The sequence below is a fragment of the Pararge aegeria genome, chromosome 11 (assembly GCF_905163445.1).
Source record: "Pararge aegeria chromosome 11, ilParAegt1.1, whole genome shotgun sequence".
NCBI lineage: Eukaryota > Metazoa > Arthropoda > Insecta > Lepidoptera > Nymphalidae > Pararge > Pararge aegeria.
The window spans coordinates 13951564-13974450 of NC_053190.1; the positions used below are offsets into that span (position 1 = coordinate 13951564).

General features: G+C 36.0%; 1 protein-coding gene across 1 annotated transcript in view; it reads left to right on the top strand.

Annotated features, from left to right (window-relative positions):
- Window positions 1-20652, top strand: part of LOC120627567 (pituitary homeobox homolog Ptx1) — a 65212-nt gene extending 44560 nt beyond the window's left edge. Inside the window, exons 4-5 of the mRNA XM_039895570.1 lie at window positions 6614-6858; window positions 20068-20652. Of these exons, the coding sequence (XP_039751504.1) occupies window positions 6614-6858; window positions 20068-20652 (830 nt within the window). The remainder of the gene's footprint in view (window positions 1-6613; window positions 6859-20067) is intronic.
- The last annotated feature ends 2235 nt before the right edge of the window (window positions 20653-22887 follow it).

The window sequence follows — 22887 nt, forward strand, 5'->3', positions numbered from 1 at the left end:
GAAATAAACTAGAGGTTGATTTCGTACTTTGCGAAGTTACTTGTTCTAGTTATTTTAGCGGTGGTTAGTGGAGATAGATATTGAAATCTTTTATTTTAGTTCAAGTAGTTTTAGGCCGTGGTCCACAACGCCGACCAAGTGGGGATTGGTGGACTTCTCACGTCTTTTAGAACATTATGGAGAACTCTCAGGAATACATGTTTCCTCACGATGTTTTCTTTCACAGTTAAAGCAACTAATTTTTAATTCAACATGGCTTACTTAAATACTAAGTGAGCGAATCTATTTTGGCGACTACAAATTTTGAAAACGGTCAATATTAAATAAGTTTTATAATTGTAATTATAGGCACATTATTATGTAACAATTTACATTTTCTTACTCTTGTATACGTGCATAATCAAATAATGTAATACATAAGTATTTTATCTATTCGCAAATAAATCTTATTAGTTATCTATCGATAGCTTAATAATATCAAGCTACAGGTAATAAAACTTCTTTGAAAAAGGTTCGGATATAACGCGGGTAACTTATGTATTTGGTAGGTAAATATTATCTAATGTCCGGTGTTTTAGAAGGCTATAGTTGGCAAAAGGGCAATACTGTATTTAATATTTATGATAGTAAAAACCTTTTTTTTTAAACTTTGTTTTGAGGTCAATACTTTTTGTCTAACAAATGTAGTCTGTACCAAGATATTGTAAAAATACGCAGTGACAACCATAACCTCAGCTTACATTAAAAGTCTAATAGTGTCAAGATCTATAAAGAAAAGAAAGATCTCAAAGTTTATATTCCATGCACGCATACACATGTAAAAGCAATTTCAAGTCAGTATAATTAGCTACCGTTGTCAAATATTGTTTAAGAAACGATGCCCCACTTGATGGTAAGTGGAAAACCACCGCCTATAAACTGAGCAACACTTTGTAGGCCATGTCAGTAACATGTCCTGTAACGTAGGTTAAGCCTCATGTGTCTATAATTACAATTATGTTTTATTTAATATTGGCCGTTTTCAAGATTTGTAGTCGCAAAAAAAGATTCGCTCACTTAGTATTTAAGTAAGCCATATTGATTTTTTAATGAATGAATTGATGAATTAAATATTACTTGCTTTTACGGTGAAAGAAAACATCGCGAGGAATCCTGCATGCCTGAGAATTCTCCATAATGCTTTCAAAGACGTGTTAAGTCCACCAACCCCCACTTGGTCAGCGTCGTGGACTAAGACCTAAATCTTTTTCACTGCAAAAAAATTTAAAATTAATTTATTTCAAGTGGCCTACTCGATTATAAGCACTTTTGTAACTAATAATTACAATAATATTTTTTGTTTATTGTTCAATAAAACATAGGTGCAATTAACATTACACCTGCACAATAGGTATTACTTATATTAATGTTATAATTTACACGGATATAAAGAAATCAACTTAACCAGTATAACACAGGTTAATACCTAGCTTACTAGGTATAAACCTGTGTTATACTGGTAGGAGTCCAATGCCCTGTATTGGGCCGGTAATGGATTGATGGTGATGTTGATGTTGATGGCGTTATTACGAAACCTCGTTTCCTTTGATTCAGTTAAAAATTTTAAATATCGAAAACAAAAAAGAGCAACAAATTCTAAAAAGAAATCCATACTGATATCGATTAACCTAGTATATTAAAATGATCAATCTGTTAACGCAGTCATCGACGTATAATGAACAACCGGGGATTAAGGCCTCAACGTTTGGGCAGGACGGTGGACGCTACCGCTTGCATTCTCCCGAGCGATTAGAGATAGTGCCTATCACTCGATATCACTCGATACCGATAAGTGTTATCGGCGATACGCTTTGTACGCCCGCCGACCCATCCATCATTGGAAAACAACCTTTGCGTTTGGCCGACACGACACAAGCTGGAAGGTAAATAGCGCATTTAACATGTGTTAGCGATATCGGTACACGATGCCACTTCACGCCCGACACTCGTTGATAACAACGTTTCCTTTAATGTTAACTTTCGTACTTATGTAACCAAGTAGTGCTTCTTGTAATGACGCTCAAATACTGTAAACATACATACTGGAATCGACATCGCCTTCCTTCCTAATCTTTATCAGATAGATACCCTTTCCGGGCAAACCCACTGTCTATATATATCAACGTAAGTACAAATTTAAAAAAAAAACCTTTGTATACCAGGATCTAAAACATATATAAAACATATATAACTAAAATACTACTATTATCAATCGTGGTAAGTGTGTCTTTTAAGTTATTTTGCGTTTTTTTGTCAGAGTTAAATGACGATTTTTGGTCATAATCATCACTATCAGGACTCCCTTTTTCATATTGGGAATATAGAGCTTAAACCCAACATGTACGTCCACTCTTAACGGTTGTAACTGTCAGGTTGGAATAATGTACTCATAATAATTGAAAGAAAATAAGTGGCAACCCATATAAAGCTGAGTTGAGAAAATTTACTTATCTGAAATAAATATCTTTTAGCTGTGTCGTATCGTTGAGTGTTCTGAAATCTGAAGGATTTACGATACGATTTAGACCAATGTCGTTCTTTTATTTTCAAGTACTGCCTTCTCTACTAATAGATACCTACTTGAATTTCTTCTAGTATGTATTAAGTTTCACATGAAAGAAAATCAGACTGTAAATCAGCATCGTACACTCGATGCAATTAAGAGATTTTATTAGTTCTTAGTAAATATTTTGTTTAAACAATAGAAAAAACATTATTAGCTTATTATAGATATCTAAATAAATAACCTAATTGCATAAAATCTCAAATATATACATTTATTATGGCAGATTTGGGACTATAAACAGTGGATTTTAATGTTAAAGATTTGTTTTCATGATATCTAGTGCCTAATACCTACTTATATACCTACCCATGTTACGAAATCGTAAGCCATGAGCGATATAATATTTATCAATTGATAAATAACAAAAACTCTCCAAGATTTAAAAAAAAAATGTGGCACTCATATATTAATTATTGAATGTGTCTTCAATCAAGATAAGTTTGCCGCAATAAAATTGCCACTTTTAATCCGATTATAAAGTAAAGTTTACGAATGAAAACAATTCGTTGAGTTAAGCGGTTTCTTTATCACGATGCAATACCTATACCTTATAAAACACCTACTTTGTACCTACCCACTTATTCATATCAAGATATTATTGACAAGACCGGTAGGTACAACGATACACGAACGAAATTACCATAAATAAATTACCATAAGTAAATAAGTTATGGGCATTGTAAATACCTAATTGAAGGGACGAACTATCTCTATAATACCTATGGTAATTCCGGTAACGATATGTACCATAGATTCTTTTCGTTTGTTTCTTTTATATAAATATTATAAGCTTTCTGATTGATGAAACCTTATGAATTAAATTACTCTGACATACAAAAATACATGAAGAACAAACGTGTTTACTTCTTGTGTTTCTAAATCCACAAAAAATCTCCCGCAGATCCCAGCAATTAAGAAGTTGGGTTTTGCGCAGACCATTCTAAGATCAGCTTCCAGTCAAGGTTACCATACCATTTGGTCGATAGGTTTTGGCCGTGGTTGGTTACCATTTAGCACTCTCACGACTGTCAAGGTGTCTATTGTTTCGTTATGATGCCGCATAAAAATATATTAGTTTTAATATCGTCATATCAACCCGGCCACTACAGGGCAAGGCTCTCCTCTCACAATGAGAAGGGGTTAAGGCCGTAGTACACTACGCTGGCTCATTGCGGATTGGTGGGCTCCACACCTTTGAGAATATTATGGAAAGTTCTCAGGCAGGATTCCTCACGATGATTTCTTTCACCGTTGAAGCAAGTGATATTTGAATTAATTAAAACGCACATAACTTAAAAAAGGTAGAGGTGAGGCATGCTGGGATTCGAACTCGGTCCCTTGAAAGTGAAGTCGAGCTCCTACCCACTGGTCTAACACTAATATTAATATAAGTACGTTATAAGTGTACTAAATACCAACATTTTTTATGACACAACAATATAATAACCTCTATCACTGAGTATAAAATTATTCAAACCAGCTGCGCGCTATGATCTGTACGTTGGAAGTAAGCTAGAATTTAAAACAGTGTTTATTTTTAAGACTATCTTCATATACTTACTCGTATGTTCATTAATTCATAGCGGTAAATTTTCAGGTTTCACGACATAATGAGATTGGAGTATATAAGCGGTTCATTGACTCAGGGATTTCGGGTAAACCAATATAAGTTGATTGCGATCGCCCTTATCAGGTATTGATGTAATAACGCCTATCATTTCGTACCCTCACCTCGACATACATCGATGTTTGCTCGATATTTGGCTGCACATAATTGCCGCTATAATCGATTTCTTGATAAACCCTTAATAATCTGTACCCCTTCTTACCTACCAGGAAATAATAAAAAATATTATAACATAAAAAGAAAAAAAAACAGTTGTGAGCAAAGCTAGCAAAAATAATCTTTTTCAAGCAATCGTTTTAAAATTCTAATTTAAGTCTTGGCCAAATTAATGTTATTCTATACTCTATGCTCAATGCTCTGAATGTCCCGGCTTGCTGTTATCCGTCCACCTCGTAAGGGGTCAACCATCGCTGCTTTTACCGGTGCGAGGTCGCCATTCCAGCACCTTGGGACCCCAATGTTTATCAGTTCTCCGAGCCTGTGCCTTTAGCTTCGCGACTCGTTGAGCTATGTCGGTAACTATGGTTCTTCTACAGATCCACTCATTAGTCATTCCTGATTTGATCACGTAGAGATACTCCAAGCATAGCTCTCCCCATCGCCCGCTAAGTGACCCTGAACCTTTTTATGAGACCATTAATACAGTGGGAGTTTTTTTTTTTTTTATTAATAGTTCAAAAAACCATTTACATTAGATCGATTGCTTGAATAATCCAAACTACTTAATCTATATAACTTATTGTCACCACTGACATGTTTAAGTTGCAATCTTTGTATCTTCATGCAGTTTATTTATCACGTCGCCTAACAAAAATAGATATACGAAACTAAAAAAAGATTATCGTTCTCATAAATTATTTTATGGTGTGACGTTGATCATTGAGAACAACGAATTTACAGCTGCGTCATAAAAGTTGGGTGCGCCTGCGACTAATCCTTAGTATTACCCGCGCGCTACCGTCGGTCATGATTCAATATTTTTTATTCGTAAGCAGTTGTATTTATTTTTATACTGTGGTAACACTTGAGTTTATTGTCTTGTTCTAAGTGCTATAATTTGTGCAGTAAACCCTTGTCTTTATTATATAAAATTATCCTTAAAGACTGATTTTGTTACTGTAATAATAGCACCACTTTATATAAATGCCTTTTATAGGTTAAAAAACTTTTCTTTACCGACTTCTATGAGATCTACGAGATATGTGTCCTCACAATGCAACTATGAATTTAATGCGGAAAGAAAGATATATTTGTTAGTTTAGTTAATTTAAACGCAATATCAGTGGCCGACCTTTAAAATATATAATGCCTTTTCTTCGGCCGAAATAAATTATAAAGCTATTTTTTTATTCACTTCTACTGATTTTAAACTATTTTTTTATGAGAGATTTACCGTCCACCTTTCAGTGCTACATCAGAACAAGTTTTCTATTTGTACAGGATGCCTATTTGGCCTGCAGGATGACTCTAATAAGCCCGGACTCTAACGGAATCGGTATTAATGTGTCGGATAAAAATGGGCGCAAATGAAGTGGATGAAAATAACTTTTTAATACTTCGCTTCAAAAAAGACATAATGCAATATATTTACATTAGCCACTGATATTGAATATAAAATGTTTCAAGATTACATAAATATCTTATCCGATCGTTTTTTTCTTGCTGTGAGCATTTTTCAACTATTGTGATTACACTCTTACCTCAAGCTAACACGCTTGTTCCAGCAAATACCTAACCGTTTGTTTTATCTAAATAATGTTTTCTGAATACAGTTGAATAAACGAAAAGGGTGGCATATAGTCGCAATTTTTTTTATTGCACTACAATTGAGACAGATTATATATTAAAGTGGAATAGAAAAAAAATGAATTAAGGCCTAGACTTCAATCTTACCAGCTTGTAAGCGAAAATATAGTCTAAGTTGGTAACGGGCTAACCTGTTACGGGTATGGCAGTTAAATTAAACACATAGGTACCCCTAATTGGTTTTTACGTGTCATTATAACGCTACCCTTAATCGCATAGCGGCACGCCGTTGTCTTGAGGGGAGTAACTAGCCACGGCCGAAGCCTGCCATCAGACCAAAAAATAGTAGCTATCTAGTTATGTACTTTTTTGTCAAACTTGAACTGACAGCACATTACAGATGTCAGAGCGTGAAGTATAACTCTTGCGAGAAGATGCAACATTTATTCGTACGGCCTTAAATGCCTCACAACAACCAAAATGTTGGTTGGATCCTTTTTGATTAACCACGTCAAGTTTAGCATGAAAAGGCAGAACAAAGAAGTAGTCTGTTAAATTCAAGCATCCTTCGATGCCAGACTGCAACCTATCAATAAAACAGTCATCGTTATTGCTCACTGTATTTTTTCCTTCAGGTCGTCCACTAACATCAGAGCCGACAATAAAGACGGAGTCGACGACACCCGGTGTAGGCCCCGACGAGCCATCTCTAGACGATAAAGGCGATAAGAAGAACAAACGGCAAAGGCGACAAAGGACACATTTCACCAGCCAACAGCTCCAAGAACTAGAGGCAACCTTCGCGAGGAACCGATATCCAGACATGTCGACGCGCGAGGAGATCGCGATGTGGACTAATTTGACTGAAGCGAGAGTTCGGGTAAGTGGAATCGCTGTTCTTTAAGGCACGCTTGAAGTGATAAGGAGAATATAATATATAGTTTGCACCATCGTCACAGAATTCAATACCTCGCGGTTTTAAGCACGATAACCCGCTAACTACACACACTAAACCTCACAATGTAAACCAAATAATTGTCAAAATAATTGTAACTTAGACTCATAAGAATTTTTCGGAATGAATTGAATATACTAAAAACAGCGACATAACAGCAAAAAGCAGTCGCACTTTCCCGCAGTTTCCCGCTCAGATACACTCGGCGGTCCCGAGTCTTTCACCTCAGATCGTGACGACTCAGCCTAACTTACTAAAAATCCGTGTGCTGTTCATTTTCCACTAAAGAACTTTTCACTTCAAAAACTGCAAAAACATCGCGTTAATCTGCTGCACTAGCGCTGCGTGAAAGATATCCTCACTCACGGATGTAAGCCTGGCCAAAATTCGAACTTTTTAACACCGCATTGTTTCCCAAGGAGCGAGGATCCCGAGGAGGTGAACAATATTAACGGGCGCGATGTTTAGACTAATCGTTGCATCCGGCGCGCATTCGATATATTTTTGTAGCCCGCCGTCGAACGGAACACGGAATCCCTTAATCCTTGAGGATTTGAAGCGTCTATTTCGGTCTTTTCATAATCCGCGGCTTAAGTGTGATCGCATCCACACACTGTCAATAGTTTTGGAAGGCCCTGTTAGAGATTCTGCGGTTCAACCCGGCTTGTACTATTTACACAATGTTCTGGATTCGTAGAATATTTTTCGGTTTCTTCGCTATGCGGGGAATTAGTGCTGACTGTGTTTTAAGCCAGGAAACGTGTTGTTTCGGCGAATTCTTACTTTTGTGTGCCTCGTAACAATTAATGTTTGTAGCCATGGTAGAAAATATATTCGTGTTAAGGTATTTACTTATTCTCAGAAGTGAAAATATTTAGTATCGGAGAAAAAAATAATATAGATCAGTCTCGCCCGCTATTAAAAGTTTATCAACTTTTGATTTTTACTAACACCGTTTTATTTCCAAAAGGTTGAAGAGTTACTTTTTAAAATATAGCAAGGTAATCAGTACCTACTACAATAATAAAAGAGAATACTTAAACTAAGTCAAGTCAGTTAGTTATCTGAATTTCTTTTTACATATACTTAGATGATTTTAATTATTTAGAAAGTTGTACTTACGATATCGTAAATTGTAAATCTTTATCGTAAATTTATATCATAACATCTTTAAAAGCTTATGCTATTAATAATAATCTAAATAAAGACTTTTCGAAACCCTTAGTAGGTAGGTATTAGTGTATACCAAATTAAACAATAATAACCTAAAACTCTTTCCCCTTAATGTTTGGTAGAACGAACTTTAAAATGACATTTATTTTTTCGCAGTTTTAGTTGTAATCTTGCTCGTTACATAGTTTGAGTTATGAGTCACATAGTTTGTTGTAGTTGGGAGGTAATTGTGTAATACTGCAGGTTTCACATTGCTGTATTTCATATATTACAAAGTTGCAAGAATAACTGTCTAATAATTAGGAATTTATCGCAACGTGTATCGTTTATTCAATGTTATCTTGTTAATTTCATATTTAAATTGAATTACTTTACAGTAACGTGTAAATTGATATTTCAAAATGAACCCGGTGTATTTCAAGTGTTAGATATTAATTTCGAGTCATAGCAGTCCGTACTGAAAGGCCGCGTGTGCTCTTTAAAACGTTATTTCTCCTCGTTAGTAGGGTTGTCCCAAATTATTTTGACAATTTAAAAATAGTACTATTACTACTACTATTGTTATTTCTGCTTTCTACTTACCATTATAGCTAAGTTATTTAAGATTAATTTAATCTACGTTTATTTTTACTTTCTTAACTAACGAGATAAACAAGCTGGATTTGCGAAATGTAGGTTGGAACGTCTAAAGTAACTCATGTTAGTTTATTAGCTGAAATCTTTTTATATATACTTAGGTGATTTTAATTAATTTATGTCATAAATCGGCGGACAGTAAAATCTTAAAAGCTAAATTAACTCACGTTTTTATAAGTAATCTAAATAATACCTTCTTTTTTCGAAATATTTAAAATAATATAGCAATATTATGGAGATTATATACATTGAGTGATTGTATTAATATAAAATATACCACTCATCACGTTTGTGTTCCTTTCAGTAGCAGCGGTAGCGCTTTATTTTGGACACTCAGTAGCGTGCGCTCCTGTGCGCGTGAAAAACGAAAACACGTTGAATTTGCCATGATGTCTTAAAATATTGTAAATGTAGTAAAAGTTCTCTGACGGAGTAGTGATTCTATACTTATACATTTCTAAAGTTGCAGTTTTTTAATGTACTTCGTGTAAGACCTAGGAGGACAGCTAGTTAGTATACGTTGTAAACAGATCTCCATTGAAATATACGAGCTGAAAATAATATATATCTGACTTCTGACACCCCTGACTAAGGGATTAGCGTGATTCGTCTGCGCATCTCGCTGCGTCCAATAAATCTGTGCGCGCGCGCATCGATAAATAACTCGTCATTATTTTTGTAGCCCGCTCATTAGGGTCGTTGCGCTTATTGACTCTTAAAATATGATATGTTAATACAATGTTTTCTCTACCACACTTATAAATTGCGATTGTCTTGGCCGTTATCGCTTTATTTAAACGTTTATGAGGTTATTTGTGGTTTACATACGGTGAGAATCCAATTTATTAATATCATAATATACCTTTATTTTTTTATAAATTGGGTCCAGATGCATCGGACATGTTTATCATCACTAAACTACAAGATTATATCTGTCATAATCGTAGCAATTTTGTTTTGATTTGCATTTGCACATATTATGACAAAGTAACACATTTTATATTATTTTTAACTTGGTTTCTGATCTCTAAAGCTCGCCTCTCAAATCTTCGTGAAGAAGAGATTAAACTGAGTTACATGATATCATTTACTTATTTAATTTTGTAATTCTATGTCACACCACCGTCTTGATATCAAGAAATATCTTTTTTTTAAGGAATTTTAAATTCCAAAGTTCTAGGAAAACAAAGCTGTGCTTTCTGGTGTAAAGTGTTCATATCGTGGTACCCAAATTATCACTGGTTCTTCCAGCTATTTATCCATTATTATTTTAGCTTTATCGGGAACTCTGACTCTTCTACGTATCTCGTCATTTTCTTTCAGAATACTCCAAGGATAATTCTCTCTAACGCCCGCTACGTGACTCTTATCCACAGGGATCCACAGGGCAATAGTTAGCTACTAATTTATATATTACAATATATATATTTTATACTATTAATAACAACACATACATTACGAGATTTAGGTATTAAGCATTGAAGGCTAATATGTCGCTAAGTTTAGCAAATATTAAATAAATTACTGTCCGTCAAACTTGAATACGATATAATGAATGAATAGCATTTAATTAAAAACTGATTTTATGAATACTCAAGGTTGTTGGATTGTTTGTCCTCCTTTAAATAAAAAATGAAGCCACGGATTGACGGGATTATTTTACAAATTATACCTATATTTTATGGGGCGGATAGTGATACAACTATATACAGGCTACGTTATATAAGATAATTATTAAATCCATGGTTGAATTAATAGAAAAAGAATAAACTGTTATTTACCGAGAAGCTTTGACATTTTGTTCTTCTTTTTTCACGCAATTTTTTCACATTAAAGTAAGTAAGTGACGGCCGAGTGGCGCAGTTGGCAGCGACCCTGCTTTCTGAGTCTAAGGCCGTGGGTTCGATTCCCACAACTGGAGACTATTTGTGTGAACATGAATGTTTTTCAGTGTCTGGGTGTTCATCTGTATATTATAAGTATTTATGTGTATTATATTCATAAAAAAATAATTATCAGCTATCTCAGTACCCTTAACACAAGCTACGCTTACTTTGGGGCTAGATGGCGATGTGTGTATTGTCGTAGTATATTTATTTATTTATTTAGTATATCTAACATAACACACAAACAAAGGAAGCTGTGTATCATAGCCTGTTGTTATAGAATATTCCTCACTGCATCTTTCGTGGTAGTAATAAATGTAAGCTTTTTAAGCCAATCAATAGAATCACCCTCAAACTTCTGAGAAAACATAAATGGGGCTGCATGGGTGTAACCGTCACGTGTCAGAGCAATCGTCCGTGAAACAACTCTTGACGCATTTCGTATCGTGTTCTATGACAGAGTATTAACTCGTCGTTCCTTTGATACTAATATAATAATAACGATGGTTGGTAATTTTTCCGAATAAAATGCTGCGTTGGTCTGGCGGTTTATATGTTCGGCTATTGGATCACGAGGTGCCAGACTCGATTCCAGTGTCCCAACAAAACTTTTTCAGAAACAATTTCGTGATAAAAATTCTCAGTCAAGAACTATTGTATATATAGCTCAGTTATGATTTGTCTGCTGGGAGGCTTTGTCTATATCTGGTTACCACCCTACCCACAAAGACGTACTGCTTTAGACTGCATCGTCACTCACCACCATTGCAGATTGCAGTCAAGGAATAACTTGTAGTGTAAAAAAAGAAAAAATTCTTAGCAAGTGACTCGGTTAGTAAGTCAAGCCAATAAGCATGTAAATTTGTATTGGAGTGAGTGCAGTCTAAACTCTTAACTCCCCGGGCTTCCATCACAGAGGCCGTGCGCGGCGCTGTACTAGCCTGATGAAGATGTGACACTATGGAATGACCGTAGTAGATGGTCCACCGTTTTAATTTTATTTATATAGGACTGTCGTTAAGACCTTAAAATTAAAAACTTGTAATATGCTCCCCGTGACTTCGTTTGCGTTGATTTAGGCTAAGGCGCGGTTGAATCGGATATTGTCATGAAAATATACACAACTCAAACACACTTTCGCATCAATGTAATTGTATCATATTATTTAAATAGTACCTAGGTCCCAAACGCAGTGCAGTTGACATAACGATCGAACCATTTTGCAACTATTCTGTTTAAGTAAGACGCGAAAACATTTTAGTGCTAACAAAAAAGGCCGCTACGCGTTCGTCGACAGGCTAAGCGGCACGTAACATTATTTATTTTACGTGGATCGCTCTAGGCTCGGTATTTTTGCAATGCTTTTAGCGCATGTCGCCTGTCGATTCATGCAAACAGTTTAGTTGCCGGATTTTTAACGCCCGTACCGGGTGAGTCGCGTTTTAGCCGAGTTTGCATATTTCTGCCTCATGTAAACGTTTCCAACTCTATATTTGTTTAGATTTTTTTAGAGGACATTCTTTTTTAATGTTGGAAAAGTTTTTAATAAAAACTTAATTAATTGATTTACCGTTAACGTTTTTAATAAAAACTTTTTCGACACTCGGTCAAATTTCAACTAAAAGTTTTGGTGTGGAGATAGAAAGAATGTAGTTTAAAACCCACTAAACATATTCTTCCATTCCTCACTAGGCCAGCGTGGTGAACTACTGCCTGAACCCTTCGCAATCTGAGAGGAGAACCGTGCCCTGTAGTGGCCCTGTAATGCTAATAATGATGATGACAACTTAAAACATAGTATGTTTATTCGTCGTAGTTTTTTCCTTACTGAAAATTTAAAACGTGAAAAGGTTAAACTTTCTGGTCCTTACGACGTGAGATTCTAGTTAGGAGCACCGATGTTATGTTATATTTCTTTGTGTTTTAATACGAGTACATATTATAGTGGCTTATTAAATATAATGTTCAAATGTTTAACTTAAAATCTATATTTATAAAACAAAGTCGTGTTAGTTACACCATTTATAACTTGAGAACGGATGGACCGATTTTCATTATTTTTGATTCGTTTGATTCCTGTTAGTCCGGAATAGGATAATAAGTATTAAATATAATATTAATCAGAATTTTTTTATTTAAAATCAAAACAATAATTAGCAGTTCATTAGTAATAAAACACAACTGACAGCGCACGTCATGCTGTCTATAAACGTAGAAAGATTGAAGTGACTGTTAGAGAGTTACATTAATCCGGAGTAAGATGAGTTTTAAGACATTATGTAAAAAATATAAAGGCGAAATAAAATTCGCGGGGATAGCTAGTAGTTTATAAATAAACAGCCACTTGTTTCGGATAATAATGACATGATTAAGCCCTATACACCTCAAATACACCAAAACCAATATCGAGCTCATGTTAGTTCCGATGCCTGAACAAGCATATTAAAGAGAACCGATCGCAAATTTATTTGTTCCTGCATACAGCAGCCAACGTCTTCTTTACACGAGAATGTATTTTATCTCAATTGAACAGAGTTGTAAATTCTATGTCATTGTGTAACAGCTTCACCTAAGCTCCTAGAACACTAGACGTCTAACTGATATCCTACTTATGTTTTGATAGACCGAATGTTGAGTGTTTTGATCGGACAGATTTCGGACGGCTTTACTGAAGAATTTATTTCAATGAATGTTGCTGAATTAAGGTTTGTGTCTTATATATTTTATAATCGCGCGTAATCTCTATTTATCGACGGTTGCCGCTGTGTTTTCTTTGTTAGATGTACGATTCATAACATGTTGGTTTGAAATATTGTAAAGAAAACATTTTCAGCCTTTAGTGTGTGTGTGTTATATTTAGCTATTCGCGTTCCGTTTTGAATTTACCTACCTACGGACTATATATTTTCAGACATTGTGGCATTGCAATCATTTATTGACCGAGCGAGCGAAGCGACTTTGCTAGAAGTCTAGCAAAATTTGTTTTACCCTTGCAGTTAGTTAGTACTAAGACTTAATCTTAGTTTTATAGATCTGGACGAAACTCGATACAGGTATTACAACTTTATAGATTTGTATTGACGTTAGAAATGATTGATTGGAGGGGTATTTCCTCCAAAATTGGGCAAAAAGTTCCACCAAAAAGGGGGGTCAAGATGTCTCCTCCTTATACCGATGTTAGTTTTATTTATTTGAGGTGGTAACTTTTAGTTGCTGTTACTAAATAGTGATGAGTAAAATATTTACTGTTTCAAACAGCATTTACGAGTATATCCAGTATTTAATAATTTCGGATTTATTATTAAGTGTTGTAATAAAAGTTTGTGCTCGCATCAACTGTTTGTAGTATTTATTTTTAGATAAATAATTTTGATCACAGAGTTGTCAGCGTCATTTGCAAGTTTTTCTTTAGATTGTCTAACCTTTGATCTGATCATGCTGTGATCACCTTTTGGGTGGTGAACGTTGCAATATTATAAGTACTGGGAAGGCCCAGGTTAGAACCCCAGTAGGGCCAAAATCTTATACTTACATACTAATATATGATGCTGAAGAGTTTGTTTGTTTTTTTGTTTATTTACTTGAACACGATGATCTCAGGAACTACTGGTCCAATTTGAAAAATTCTTTCAGTGTTGGATAGCCCATTTATCGAGGAAGGCTACATTTAGCATAGCATAAATGAAGTTTTTTGTTTTAAATCGATGTTTTTTTCATTTTGTGAGCTTCCGCTGCATGCGCTGCGTAAACGGTTAAAGTTTCGATAAAATCATGTATAAAAATGTTGCTCCCCTTTTAAAGTTCTAAAAAAAAGTTCGCCACAGCTTATGTCTATCTTTTAAGGTAGAATACGCGGAAGAAGTCGCCGCCGGGTACCGCTAGTAGTAACATAAACGTAATAAGTATATATTTTATTTCTTCGCTTTCCGATCCGATTGAGGAAGAGAATCTTCGCGCTGCAGGGTGCATTTTAATAATGTACCCTGCCTTTTAAGGGATGTCCCTCACTGTACAATTATATCGGTATTGTATCCTTATACATTTAATTCTTATTCATGATAACCATCAGTCTTATGAAAATTAAGCTTAATTTGCTATACTCCAAGAAAAGCAGGAGAATCTATATGGTGTAATTTATAATTTTTTCAATCTTTATACTCCACACTAAACAGATCTTCGGCAATGTTCCCTCTACGCACGTTTCGCTCCGAAATCGCAGCATCCTTAGGATTCATCAGAATGATTCACTTAACAATTAGAAAATTAAGCTTAATTTTGATATTATATCATGGATTTCTGCAAAGTAACGCCTGCTTCTATCCAATCATCAGCCTATTAATGTATAACTGCTTGCAAACAGATAACTTCTGACAGAAAAATATTTGGTATTTCCCTAATAGGTATCTACTTATTGACCCTTTGATTGATTAAGGATTGAATTTATAATTTCTTCAATCCTTATACTACACACCAAACAGATGTAAACTTTGAAGTTGACCCTACAATTATTCATTGTAAAGTCAACATCAGAGGATGTTCCGGTCTCGGAGCGAAACGTGCGTAGAGGGTACATTGCCGAAGATCTGTTTGGTATGGAGTATAAGGATTGAAGAAATTATAAATTACACCACACAGATTTTCCTGCTTTTCGCGGAGTATAGCAAATTAAGCTTAGTTTTCATAATTTAGTAATAGCCAATAGTTATAGAAAATATTGCGGTCTCTACATCATAATGGAAACTTCGGTACCAACCCTAAACTTCGCACGTGTCAAATCCTGGTTCATATCCATTTATTCGAGCCCATGTTTATTTGACTTTCGAATAGTGGCTACGTAAATCGAATTACGTTAGTATAGATCTACTTCCTATATAGATATAGGCTATAATTGAATGGCGAGTCAGCGCTCAGCACCCGTGCCGATAGACCGTCATTTGATTGATGACACTAATAAAACTGTGATTCTAGTTTAATTTAAATTTAAGGCAATTTAGCAACCCTGCTCCCAGTCCCGCTGACCGTAAAATGGGTTCATTATTCGCATAGTGCGGTGGCATCGCTCATTGTGGCTTTTATTATGCGGACAGTGTGACTAATGTTTTGTGGGGCTATTTTAGTAATAAGCGCCTTTTAAGGATGAATCTGAGATCATTTATCTGAAGGCACACTATTAACATAATAGCCACGACGTCACCTAATATTTTGTTATAGTACCAACATAATTTTAGTTAAGAGATAGAATCAATAGAATGCGATGCGCGCGCACACCGTCACAAAAAACCGACACCATGAAGTAAGCTATAGTCAACATTTTAGTTTTTCTAAAAAAGGTTTGACAGTGGACTTTCAATAATTCAAACAATACCTTTTCTCAATTGTTAGTGTCGTTTTTTCAACAAACGTAGACTAAGACGAAAGATAGAATTTTTGAAAAGATTTTTATCTTGTTACGCCAAAGAAGTAGGTATAACTTGTACATAAGTACACGCACGTTTTTTTTTTCACCACATAAATTACCCCTCCATTTATATGTGGATTATATAGGACTGAAAAAGTTTATTTGGTGGAAGGCTACAGTTGTACCAGTTACCACCCTGCTGACAATGACGTGTCGCCAAGCGATTAAGCGTTCTGGTACAATGTTGCGTTAACTGTGTACCCCTGTCCTAACAGATCAGCCCACTACCATCTTAGACTGTACCATCAATTTCCACCAGGTGAGATTGCCGGCCGAGTTCGAATCCCAGCACACACCTCTAACTTCTTTAAGTTTTGTGCGTTTTGAGCAGTTAAAATATCATTTAACAGTGAACGAAAACATGAAGATAACAGCATGCCTGATAGTTCTCCATAATATTCTTCAAGGGTGTGAAGTCCACGAATCCGCACTTGGCCAGGTATCGAACTCGGCCCCCCGAAAGTCAAGCCGAAGTCCTAACCACTAGGCTATCACCGCTTTAGGCGATCATAAAACACATACCTTCTTCAAATTTGTGTTGCAGTGTAACTGAGCGTAGTATGTCTTGCGCCAGTTTTCCTGGTTGTCAGGATTGATGAAAGCCTTCCCAGTGATGAGGCACATTAATCTTGCCAATGCGCCCCGCACGATAACAGGCCTGTTAAAGAATCATACACACAAAAGTTCGTGCAATTTTTTTTTTACAAAAGCTCAAAAATGACGATTGTGTAACTATAGTATCATTTTAAACTGAGGCTTCGGGTCATAAATCATATTTATCTGTCTTTTTCACTCACCTAAAGGTCTTATGGAGAAGTGTGTAGGTGTGTAGTGATGTGTATAAGAATTGTAGAGATGCATACAGTGGCGTGCATACAGGGAACGCACTAAGCGGGCAGATAATATAAAATGAAAAAAGTCTCCAGTACGAGTTATAAAAAACTTAAGGATAGGCATTGTAAGAGTTAAAAATATCTACTATTAAGTGTTTATAACTCGTACTAAACCTTTTCTTCATTTTATATCAGTTCATACTACCCTGTGGGCTGTGCATACCCTCTTTGCACTAGGTGCATATCGATAAGGGGATAGGTACGATCGATAAAAAAAACGAATATATCTCTATTTAAGAGAAAACGTGACTGCAATAATTTAGACGTTAGAAGCAAAATTAAACTTGCAGTGTACACTAGACTACACGAAATAAACAAATACATTTAAAGAAAATTTTATACAATTTTACAACAAACCACCGTTTGATATCTTGGGGATATCTCTGAAAAAAGTTGAAAGTTTTTACTAAGCGAAAGCTTATAGAAAAGTCCTACTACAATTAAAAGGATTACGTAAACGATAAAAAAAGCTTGCTCTAACCAGGTTGCTTCTTAAATATTTTCAAATGACAATGTGAGGTGGTGATGACAAAAAGAACACCCGGCTGAGTTTGTTGTGGGCTTCTTCTTAGACCAGGGCGCGTTTAGAACCCTCGTAGCTTTAGTTTTAAGTTTACGAATGTAGTTATCGCCATCACTACTCCATACTTTGTACACATTTTGTATGTGATCAACGCATCAAAAGTGCCATCCATATATGTGCCTACATGAATAAACAAATATTTGACTTTGACTTTGTCTTTGAAAAGCTAAATTATGTTAAACATTAATAGACATAATTTTTCGCTTTCTGAAAATAAAAGTTTTTATAATTTGTAAGATAAAATATAGTTCTATAACAAGCATATTAACCGAGGCGTTTATCCACTTGTGTCAAAGACGTACATATTTCATTTTCAAAATTAGTTTCATGACAGAGTAAATTAAAAGGTGGATAATATTGTAAGTTCTTTGATTAAGAACTGGAAATAAAATTCGGACAGTTTTTTATGATCAAAGTAATTGTGTTTTCTGCCACATCTTAATCTACACTAAAAATCCAATAGGATTTTCTATGTTTTCTGACACTAAATTCCGGTTTCCCTTTCGACACTTTTATTCACAAAAGCATAAAGAGCAGCTTTATCCATCTATACCTTGCATAAATAAAAAAACTTTAAAGTATTTAAAATTTTCCTTCTGGCGTTCTGCGCGATATTTGCCTCAATTTAAACAGTGCATATTGCAAAAAAAAACACAATTGTCACAGAAAGACAAAGTGGTCAAACCTATAAAATAGCTGCGGGCCCTTATCACAATCATAATCTTTTGCTACCTCAAATCTCAATTCACCAATCACTTAAAACAAGATCCACGTATGAATTTACAATGTAACAAACATTAGTATTGATTTCGGAAACATTAAAAATTATCTCTCCCTTCGCCTGACATAGGGCGGCCTCAACCTCATACAATAATATATTTAAAGGATTAGCCCAGCGCAATATCGCGACCCTCCGGCTAGGGTTGTCGGCCGTGAAGTTTTCTGAGAAGAAAGAGAACGATCTTTACATTCCGTATTGTTATTTGGAAGTAAGAAATTAAAATGTTTCATTGATGGTCACCACTGTTATCAAAATTAAGACTTTATAATGACTTGATACCTTGTTGTAGTTGTTGTTGTTTGACTTAAGACCAAACTTCATATAAATGGAATAACAATGTACGTAAGCTTATGCCTACGCATATGAGATGTATGTTACAAAAGAATTCTTGTAAACTGTAACTAGAACTAAGCTCTTCAGTTGCACGAATTGTAAGTTGCATGGCTATCAGAATAAAAGTGGTCTGACTGAACTAAAACACAAGTCACAGGAAAAACTAAAAAGATGCAATTGGTCTTCTAGCATTAAGTAATTAGTGGCATTATAGGCATACATCTTCTAAAGAGTATCAGATCCAGTGCATTGCCATCTACAGTCTTAGATCTAAATTAGGATTTCATTATTTCAGCTGCTTATAATATATCCTTTCATATGCCGCCAGAACAAAATAAATTTTGAAATAAATGTTTCCAACCCTATTTTTCGCGACCCTCCCGCTGCGCTGCCCGCTATTCAAATAATGGAAATTATTTCCACATATGTGCACCTAAATAAATATCATTCCACTGTCATTATTGAACACCCTTTGTGTAAAGCTATTTTCACCAGTTCATCCGCTTTTATATGTTTTTATTGAGAGTCACACATACATTATAGATATTTTTTTTAAATGTACCTATTTTGTTCTTTATCTCATACGCCTTCTAGAAATCGCGGGTCAAATATAGAAAATGCATAAGAACCTAAACACAAATTTATGCCAAATAGCGTAAGAATAAGATACTGCCGCTTTACATGTATACGACAATGTTACATGTCCACGTGAATTTGCGAAATTTATGTTTCGAAAAATAAACGCTCGTATATGGGGTGGAAACGACCGTTTATGTTCACTTAACCGAGGAAAGAGGGTATTATTTACCGTTTCGGCTGGGTGAACACGCCACAGTGAGTGAGACAAATACCGCTGCCGGCACAATATTTATTGCAGTCGCTACGTTGATTGCGCAATTTATCGCAGAGGTGTCGTCGGCGATCGATCGCTTGCTGACGGACGCGGCCATACATCAGTGCGCGCGTTATCTGTGCTCACGGCGACTTATCGCGCGTCACTCCGCCTCCGGCTCGGCGTCGGCCTCCGCTAAATAACAACATCGATTCCCGAAGGCTCCGCGGCGTGTCCCGACGCCCGCTCGTTTATTGCGGTGGGCTCCTGGCGAGCAGCATGCAGAGGCGTCCCGTCCAATCGCGATGCTCGTTTATCTTCATTTCGCGACCGCAATTAGACGGGTCGTTGGCTGCGGTCGGGCGCGGCCCTCGCCTCCTCGCGCTACGTGGCTCGAATACGGCGCCGCGCTGTGTCGCTCTGTCAACTTCGTAATGAGTAAAGTTAATGGCGCCCTACGCACCGCGGCCCAACTCCACATTGTGAATCCGCTCAAAACTTTCCGCCCGTCGCAGAACGACTTTACGCCGGGAGAATAACTTGTTTGTTTTTGTTGCAGGTCTGGTTTAAAAATCGGAGAGCCAAGTGGAGGAAACGTGAAAGAAACGCAATGAACGCAGCCGCGGCGGCCGCTGCGGATTTCAAGAACGGTTTCAGTACGCAATTCAACGGTTTGATGCAGCCATTCCCCGACACGGATGCGCTTTACTCTTCGTATCCGTACAACAACTGGGCAGCAAAGGTGCCTAGTCCTCTGGGCACGAAGAGCTTTCCGTGGCCCGTGAATCCTTTGGGCCCAGTGGTTCCGGCTAGCCATCACCAAGGGTCCGTCAACTGTTTTAACACGGCGACGTCGATGGGTGCGGTGGGCGGTGGCGGTATGAGTGGTGTGGGTGGCGGCAGCGTAGGTGGCGGCGTGGCGCCGTGCCCGTATACGACGCCAGCCAACCCCTACAGCGTTTACCGCACGGAGCCGTACCCCGCGATGTCGTCGTCTATCGCGTCGCTGCGATTGAAGGCCAAGCAGCACTCGTCATTCAATAGCGGCTACGGGGCGATGTCGCCGGTGTCCCGTGCGGGCTCGGCGCCGCTATCGGCGTGCCAGTACGCGACGGGCGGCGTGGTAGCGGACCGCGTGCTCTGAGACGAGGCGCGCGGCCGCGAGGAGTCGCGCTCGCCCGCGCCGCCGCAACTTGCCGCGCGTGTTTCCTAGTCGCCACCAGCGCGCGACCACGCGACCGCTCCCCAAACGCACGGCCTGTACCGGCACTTATGGGAGTGGTTCGACTGAGAGCGCGCGACGGCGACTCGCGACTCGCGACGCCGCTACCTACTACCTACTAGGTTTACACTTGAAACTTCGGGCAATAAATATTAAACGATTCGTTCTAGACGTTGTTTTGTAAATATGTAGTTATGTATGTAAGTATACCAAAGCGATGTGTGCAATTTTTACAAGCTTAAATGTATGTAGATTTAATAAGGATATTTGGATTTTGTAATTAGATTGCTGGAGATCGTTGTAAATAAATAAATTAGGTTATTTATTTGTACTTTTCAATTATATTTGAGGCATTTAATTGTAAAATATTTTAAGATTTTATTTTATTATTTACAAACTACTATGAGTTAACCTACTTACTTTTGCTAAGAATTATTTACTAAGAAACTTTCCAGTAAGGTACTATTAAGATAAAAAGAGGGTTAGTTTTTTTATGGTATCATATTCATAATCGAAATGAAGAGATTAGAAAAAGGTTCACACTGTGTAAGTGGACCTATAAAGAAAACTTTGAAAAGCATTTAAATTTTTATTTTTTCTCAATATTGACGTCAATATATTGAAAATAAACTTAGTTTAAATAACAATGCAAGACAGCAAATTCAATTTTATAAAGGGTGTAGACAAATTTTAATTTGAATGAAATTATTTCAACTTTTTAATTAATAATAAAATTATTACTATCGATATACTAATTGTAAATAGACCTATAGACCAAAGTTTTAGCCAAATTGTTCTTTGTTTAATATTGTTTATATGAAATAAAGGAATTAAAGAGATTTTCCGTTGCCAAATGAGACGCGCGATCTTCCACTGTAAGTATCAACTGACGAATAATAATTTATTAAATTGTAAATTTCGCTTTGTCTTATAGTATGTATTTTACCTCTTCAACAATATACTTGCCTCAGCATTATTGTACCTTAATAACTTTATCACTTTATTTTTTTAATTTTAGATAAATGATAATTACAAAAATAATTGCTTTTTTGTCAAAGAGAATGTTTGCCAAAAATTAAATAAAGAAGCAGTTGTTATTTTCATTAAATAAATTATGAATGTAATGGATTACATTCATAATTTATGTAACGAAAATTGAACACATTATTGTATCAGTTTAAATAAGAAGCTGATCTTTCTAAGTAGGTAAAGAGAAGTAATATAGAAACTATGGAAGTTTTCATTTTTTTTTTTTAATGATAAATATGCATTCTTTAACTTCAGTTGCCATTTCATAGGCACTCTGTGGGAAGCTAAGATTAAAGAGTGCAAATTTTGAGTTTATCCAGTTACTGAATTATATACTCACTGCAATAGAGAATAAGCTTGCTATTGCCTATCCAGCCAGAGTCCTTATGCCCGCCGAAATTTCGATATAAGTACATAGCGACATCAGCTCCATCTACTACGGGACATTTCAGATTTGACCTACTTTCAAAGTTTTAAATACTTCGTCTACAGTGGAAGGAACGATTGAAAAGATATAAGAAAAAGGAATCTTATATAATCGCTTTGAATGAGATTAATGTAAACGAGATCTCAATATTACTACGAGTACTTAATATTTATTATGATCCAGTTAAATTGTAAATATTTGTATGAATAGTTCATTCCAATACAATTTGTATGCAACGAACTACTCGGTTACAGTCAGCATCAAATATATCAACAAACTTGCTATTCTTTTATGTTTACTTAGGATATTAAGTATATTATGTGTTTATTCAGATATTTTTTTTTATATATATGTGCCAAATTTGTTTTTAATCCATGCAACAGAATTGCATAACAAGCATAAACACATCTTTACATACTATTTTATAACTATAAAAAATAAAATAAAAATAAAATAAAAATAAAAATCCTTTACTTCGACCATAAAGTTGATCATAATTGTTAGTAATAACACACCTTAAAACTAATGTTAGTGATCTTATATCTATCTAATTACTTAATCCTAATACTATATCTAAGACAGGCTTGATTAGTCAGCATGTGCACCATATGACAATGGTTCAGGTACTGACAATCAAACCTGTCAGCAAATGCCCTCAGGATGGCATTGGAACTAGCCCTTACCCTGCGCACCAGGGATGT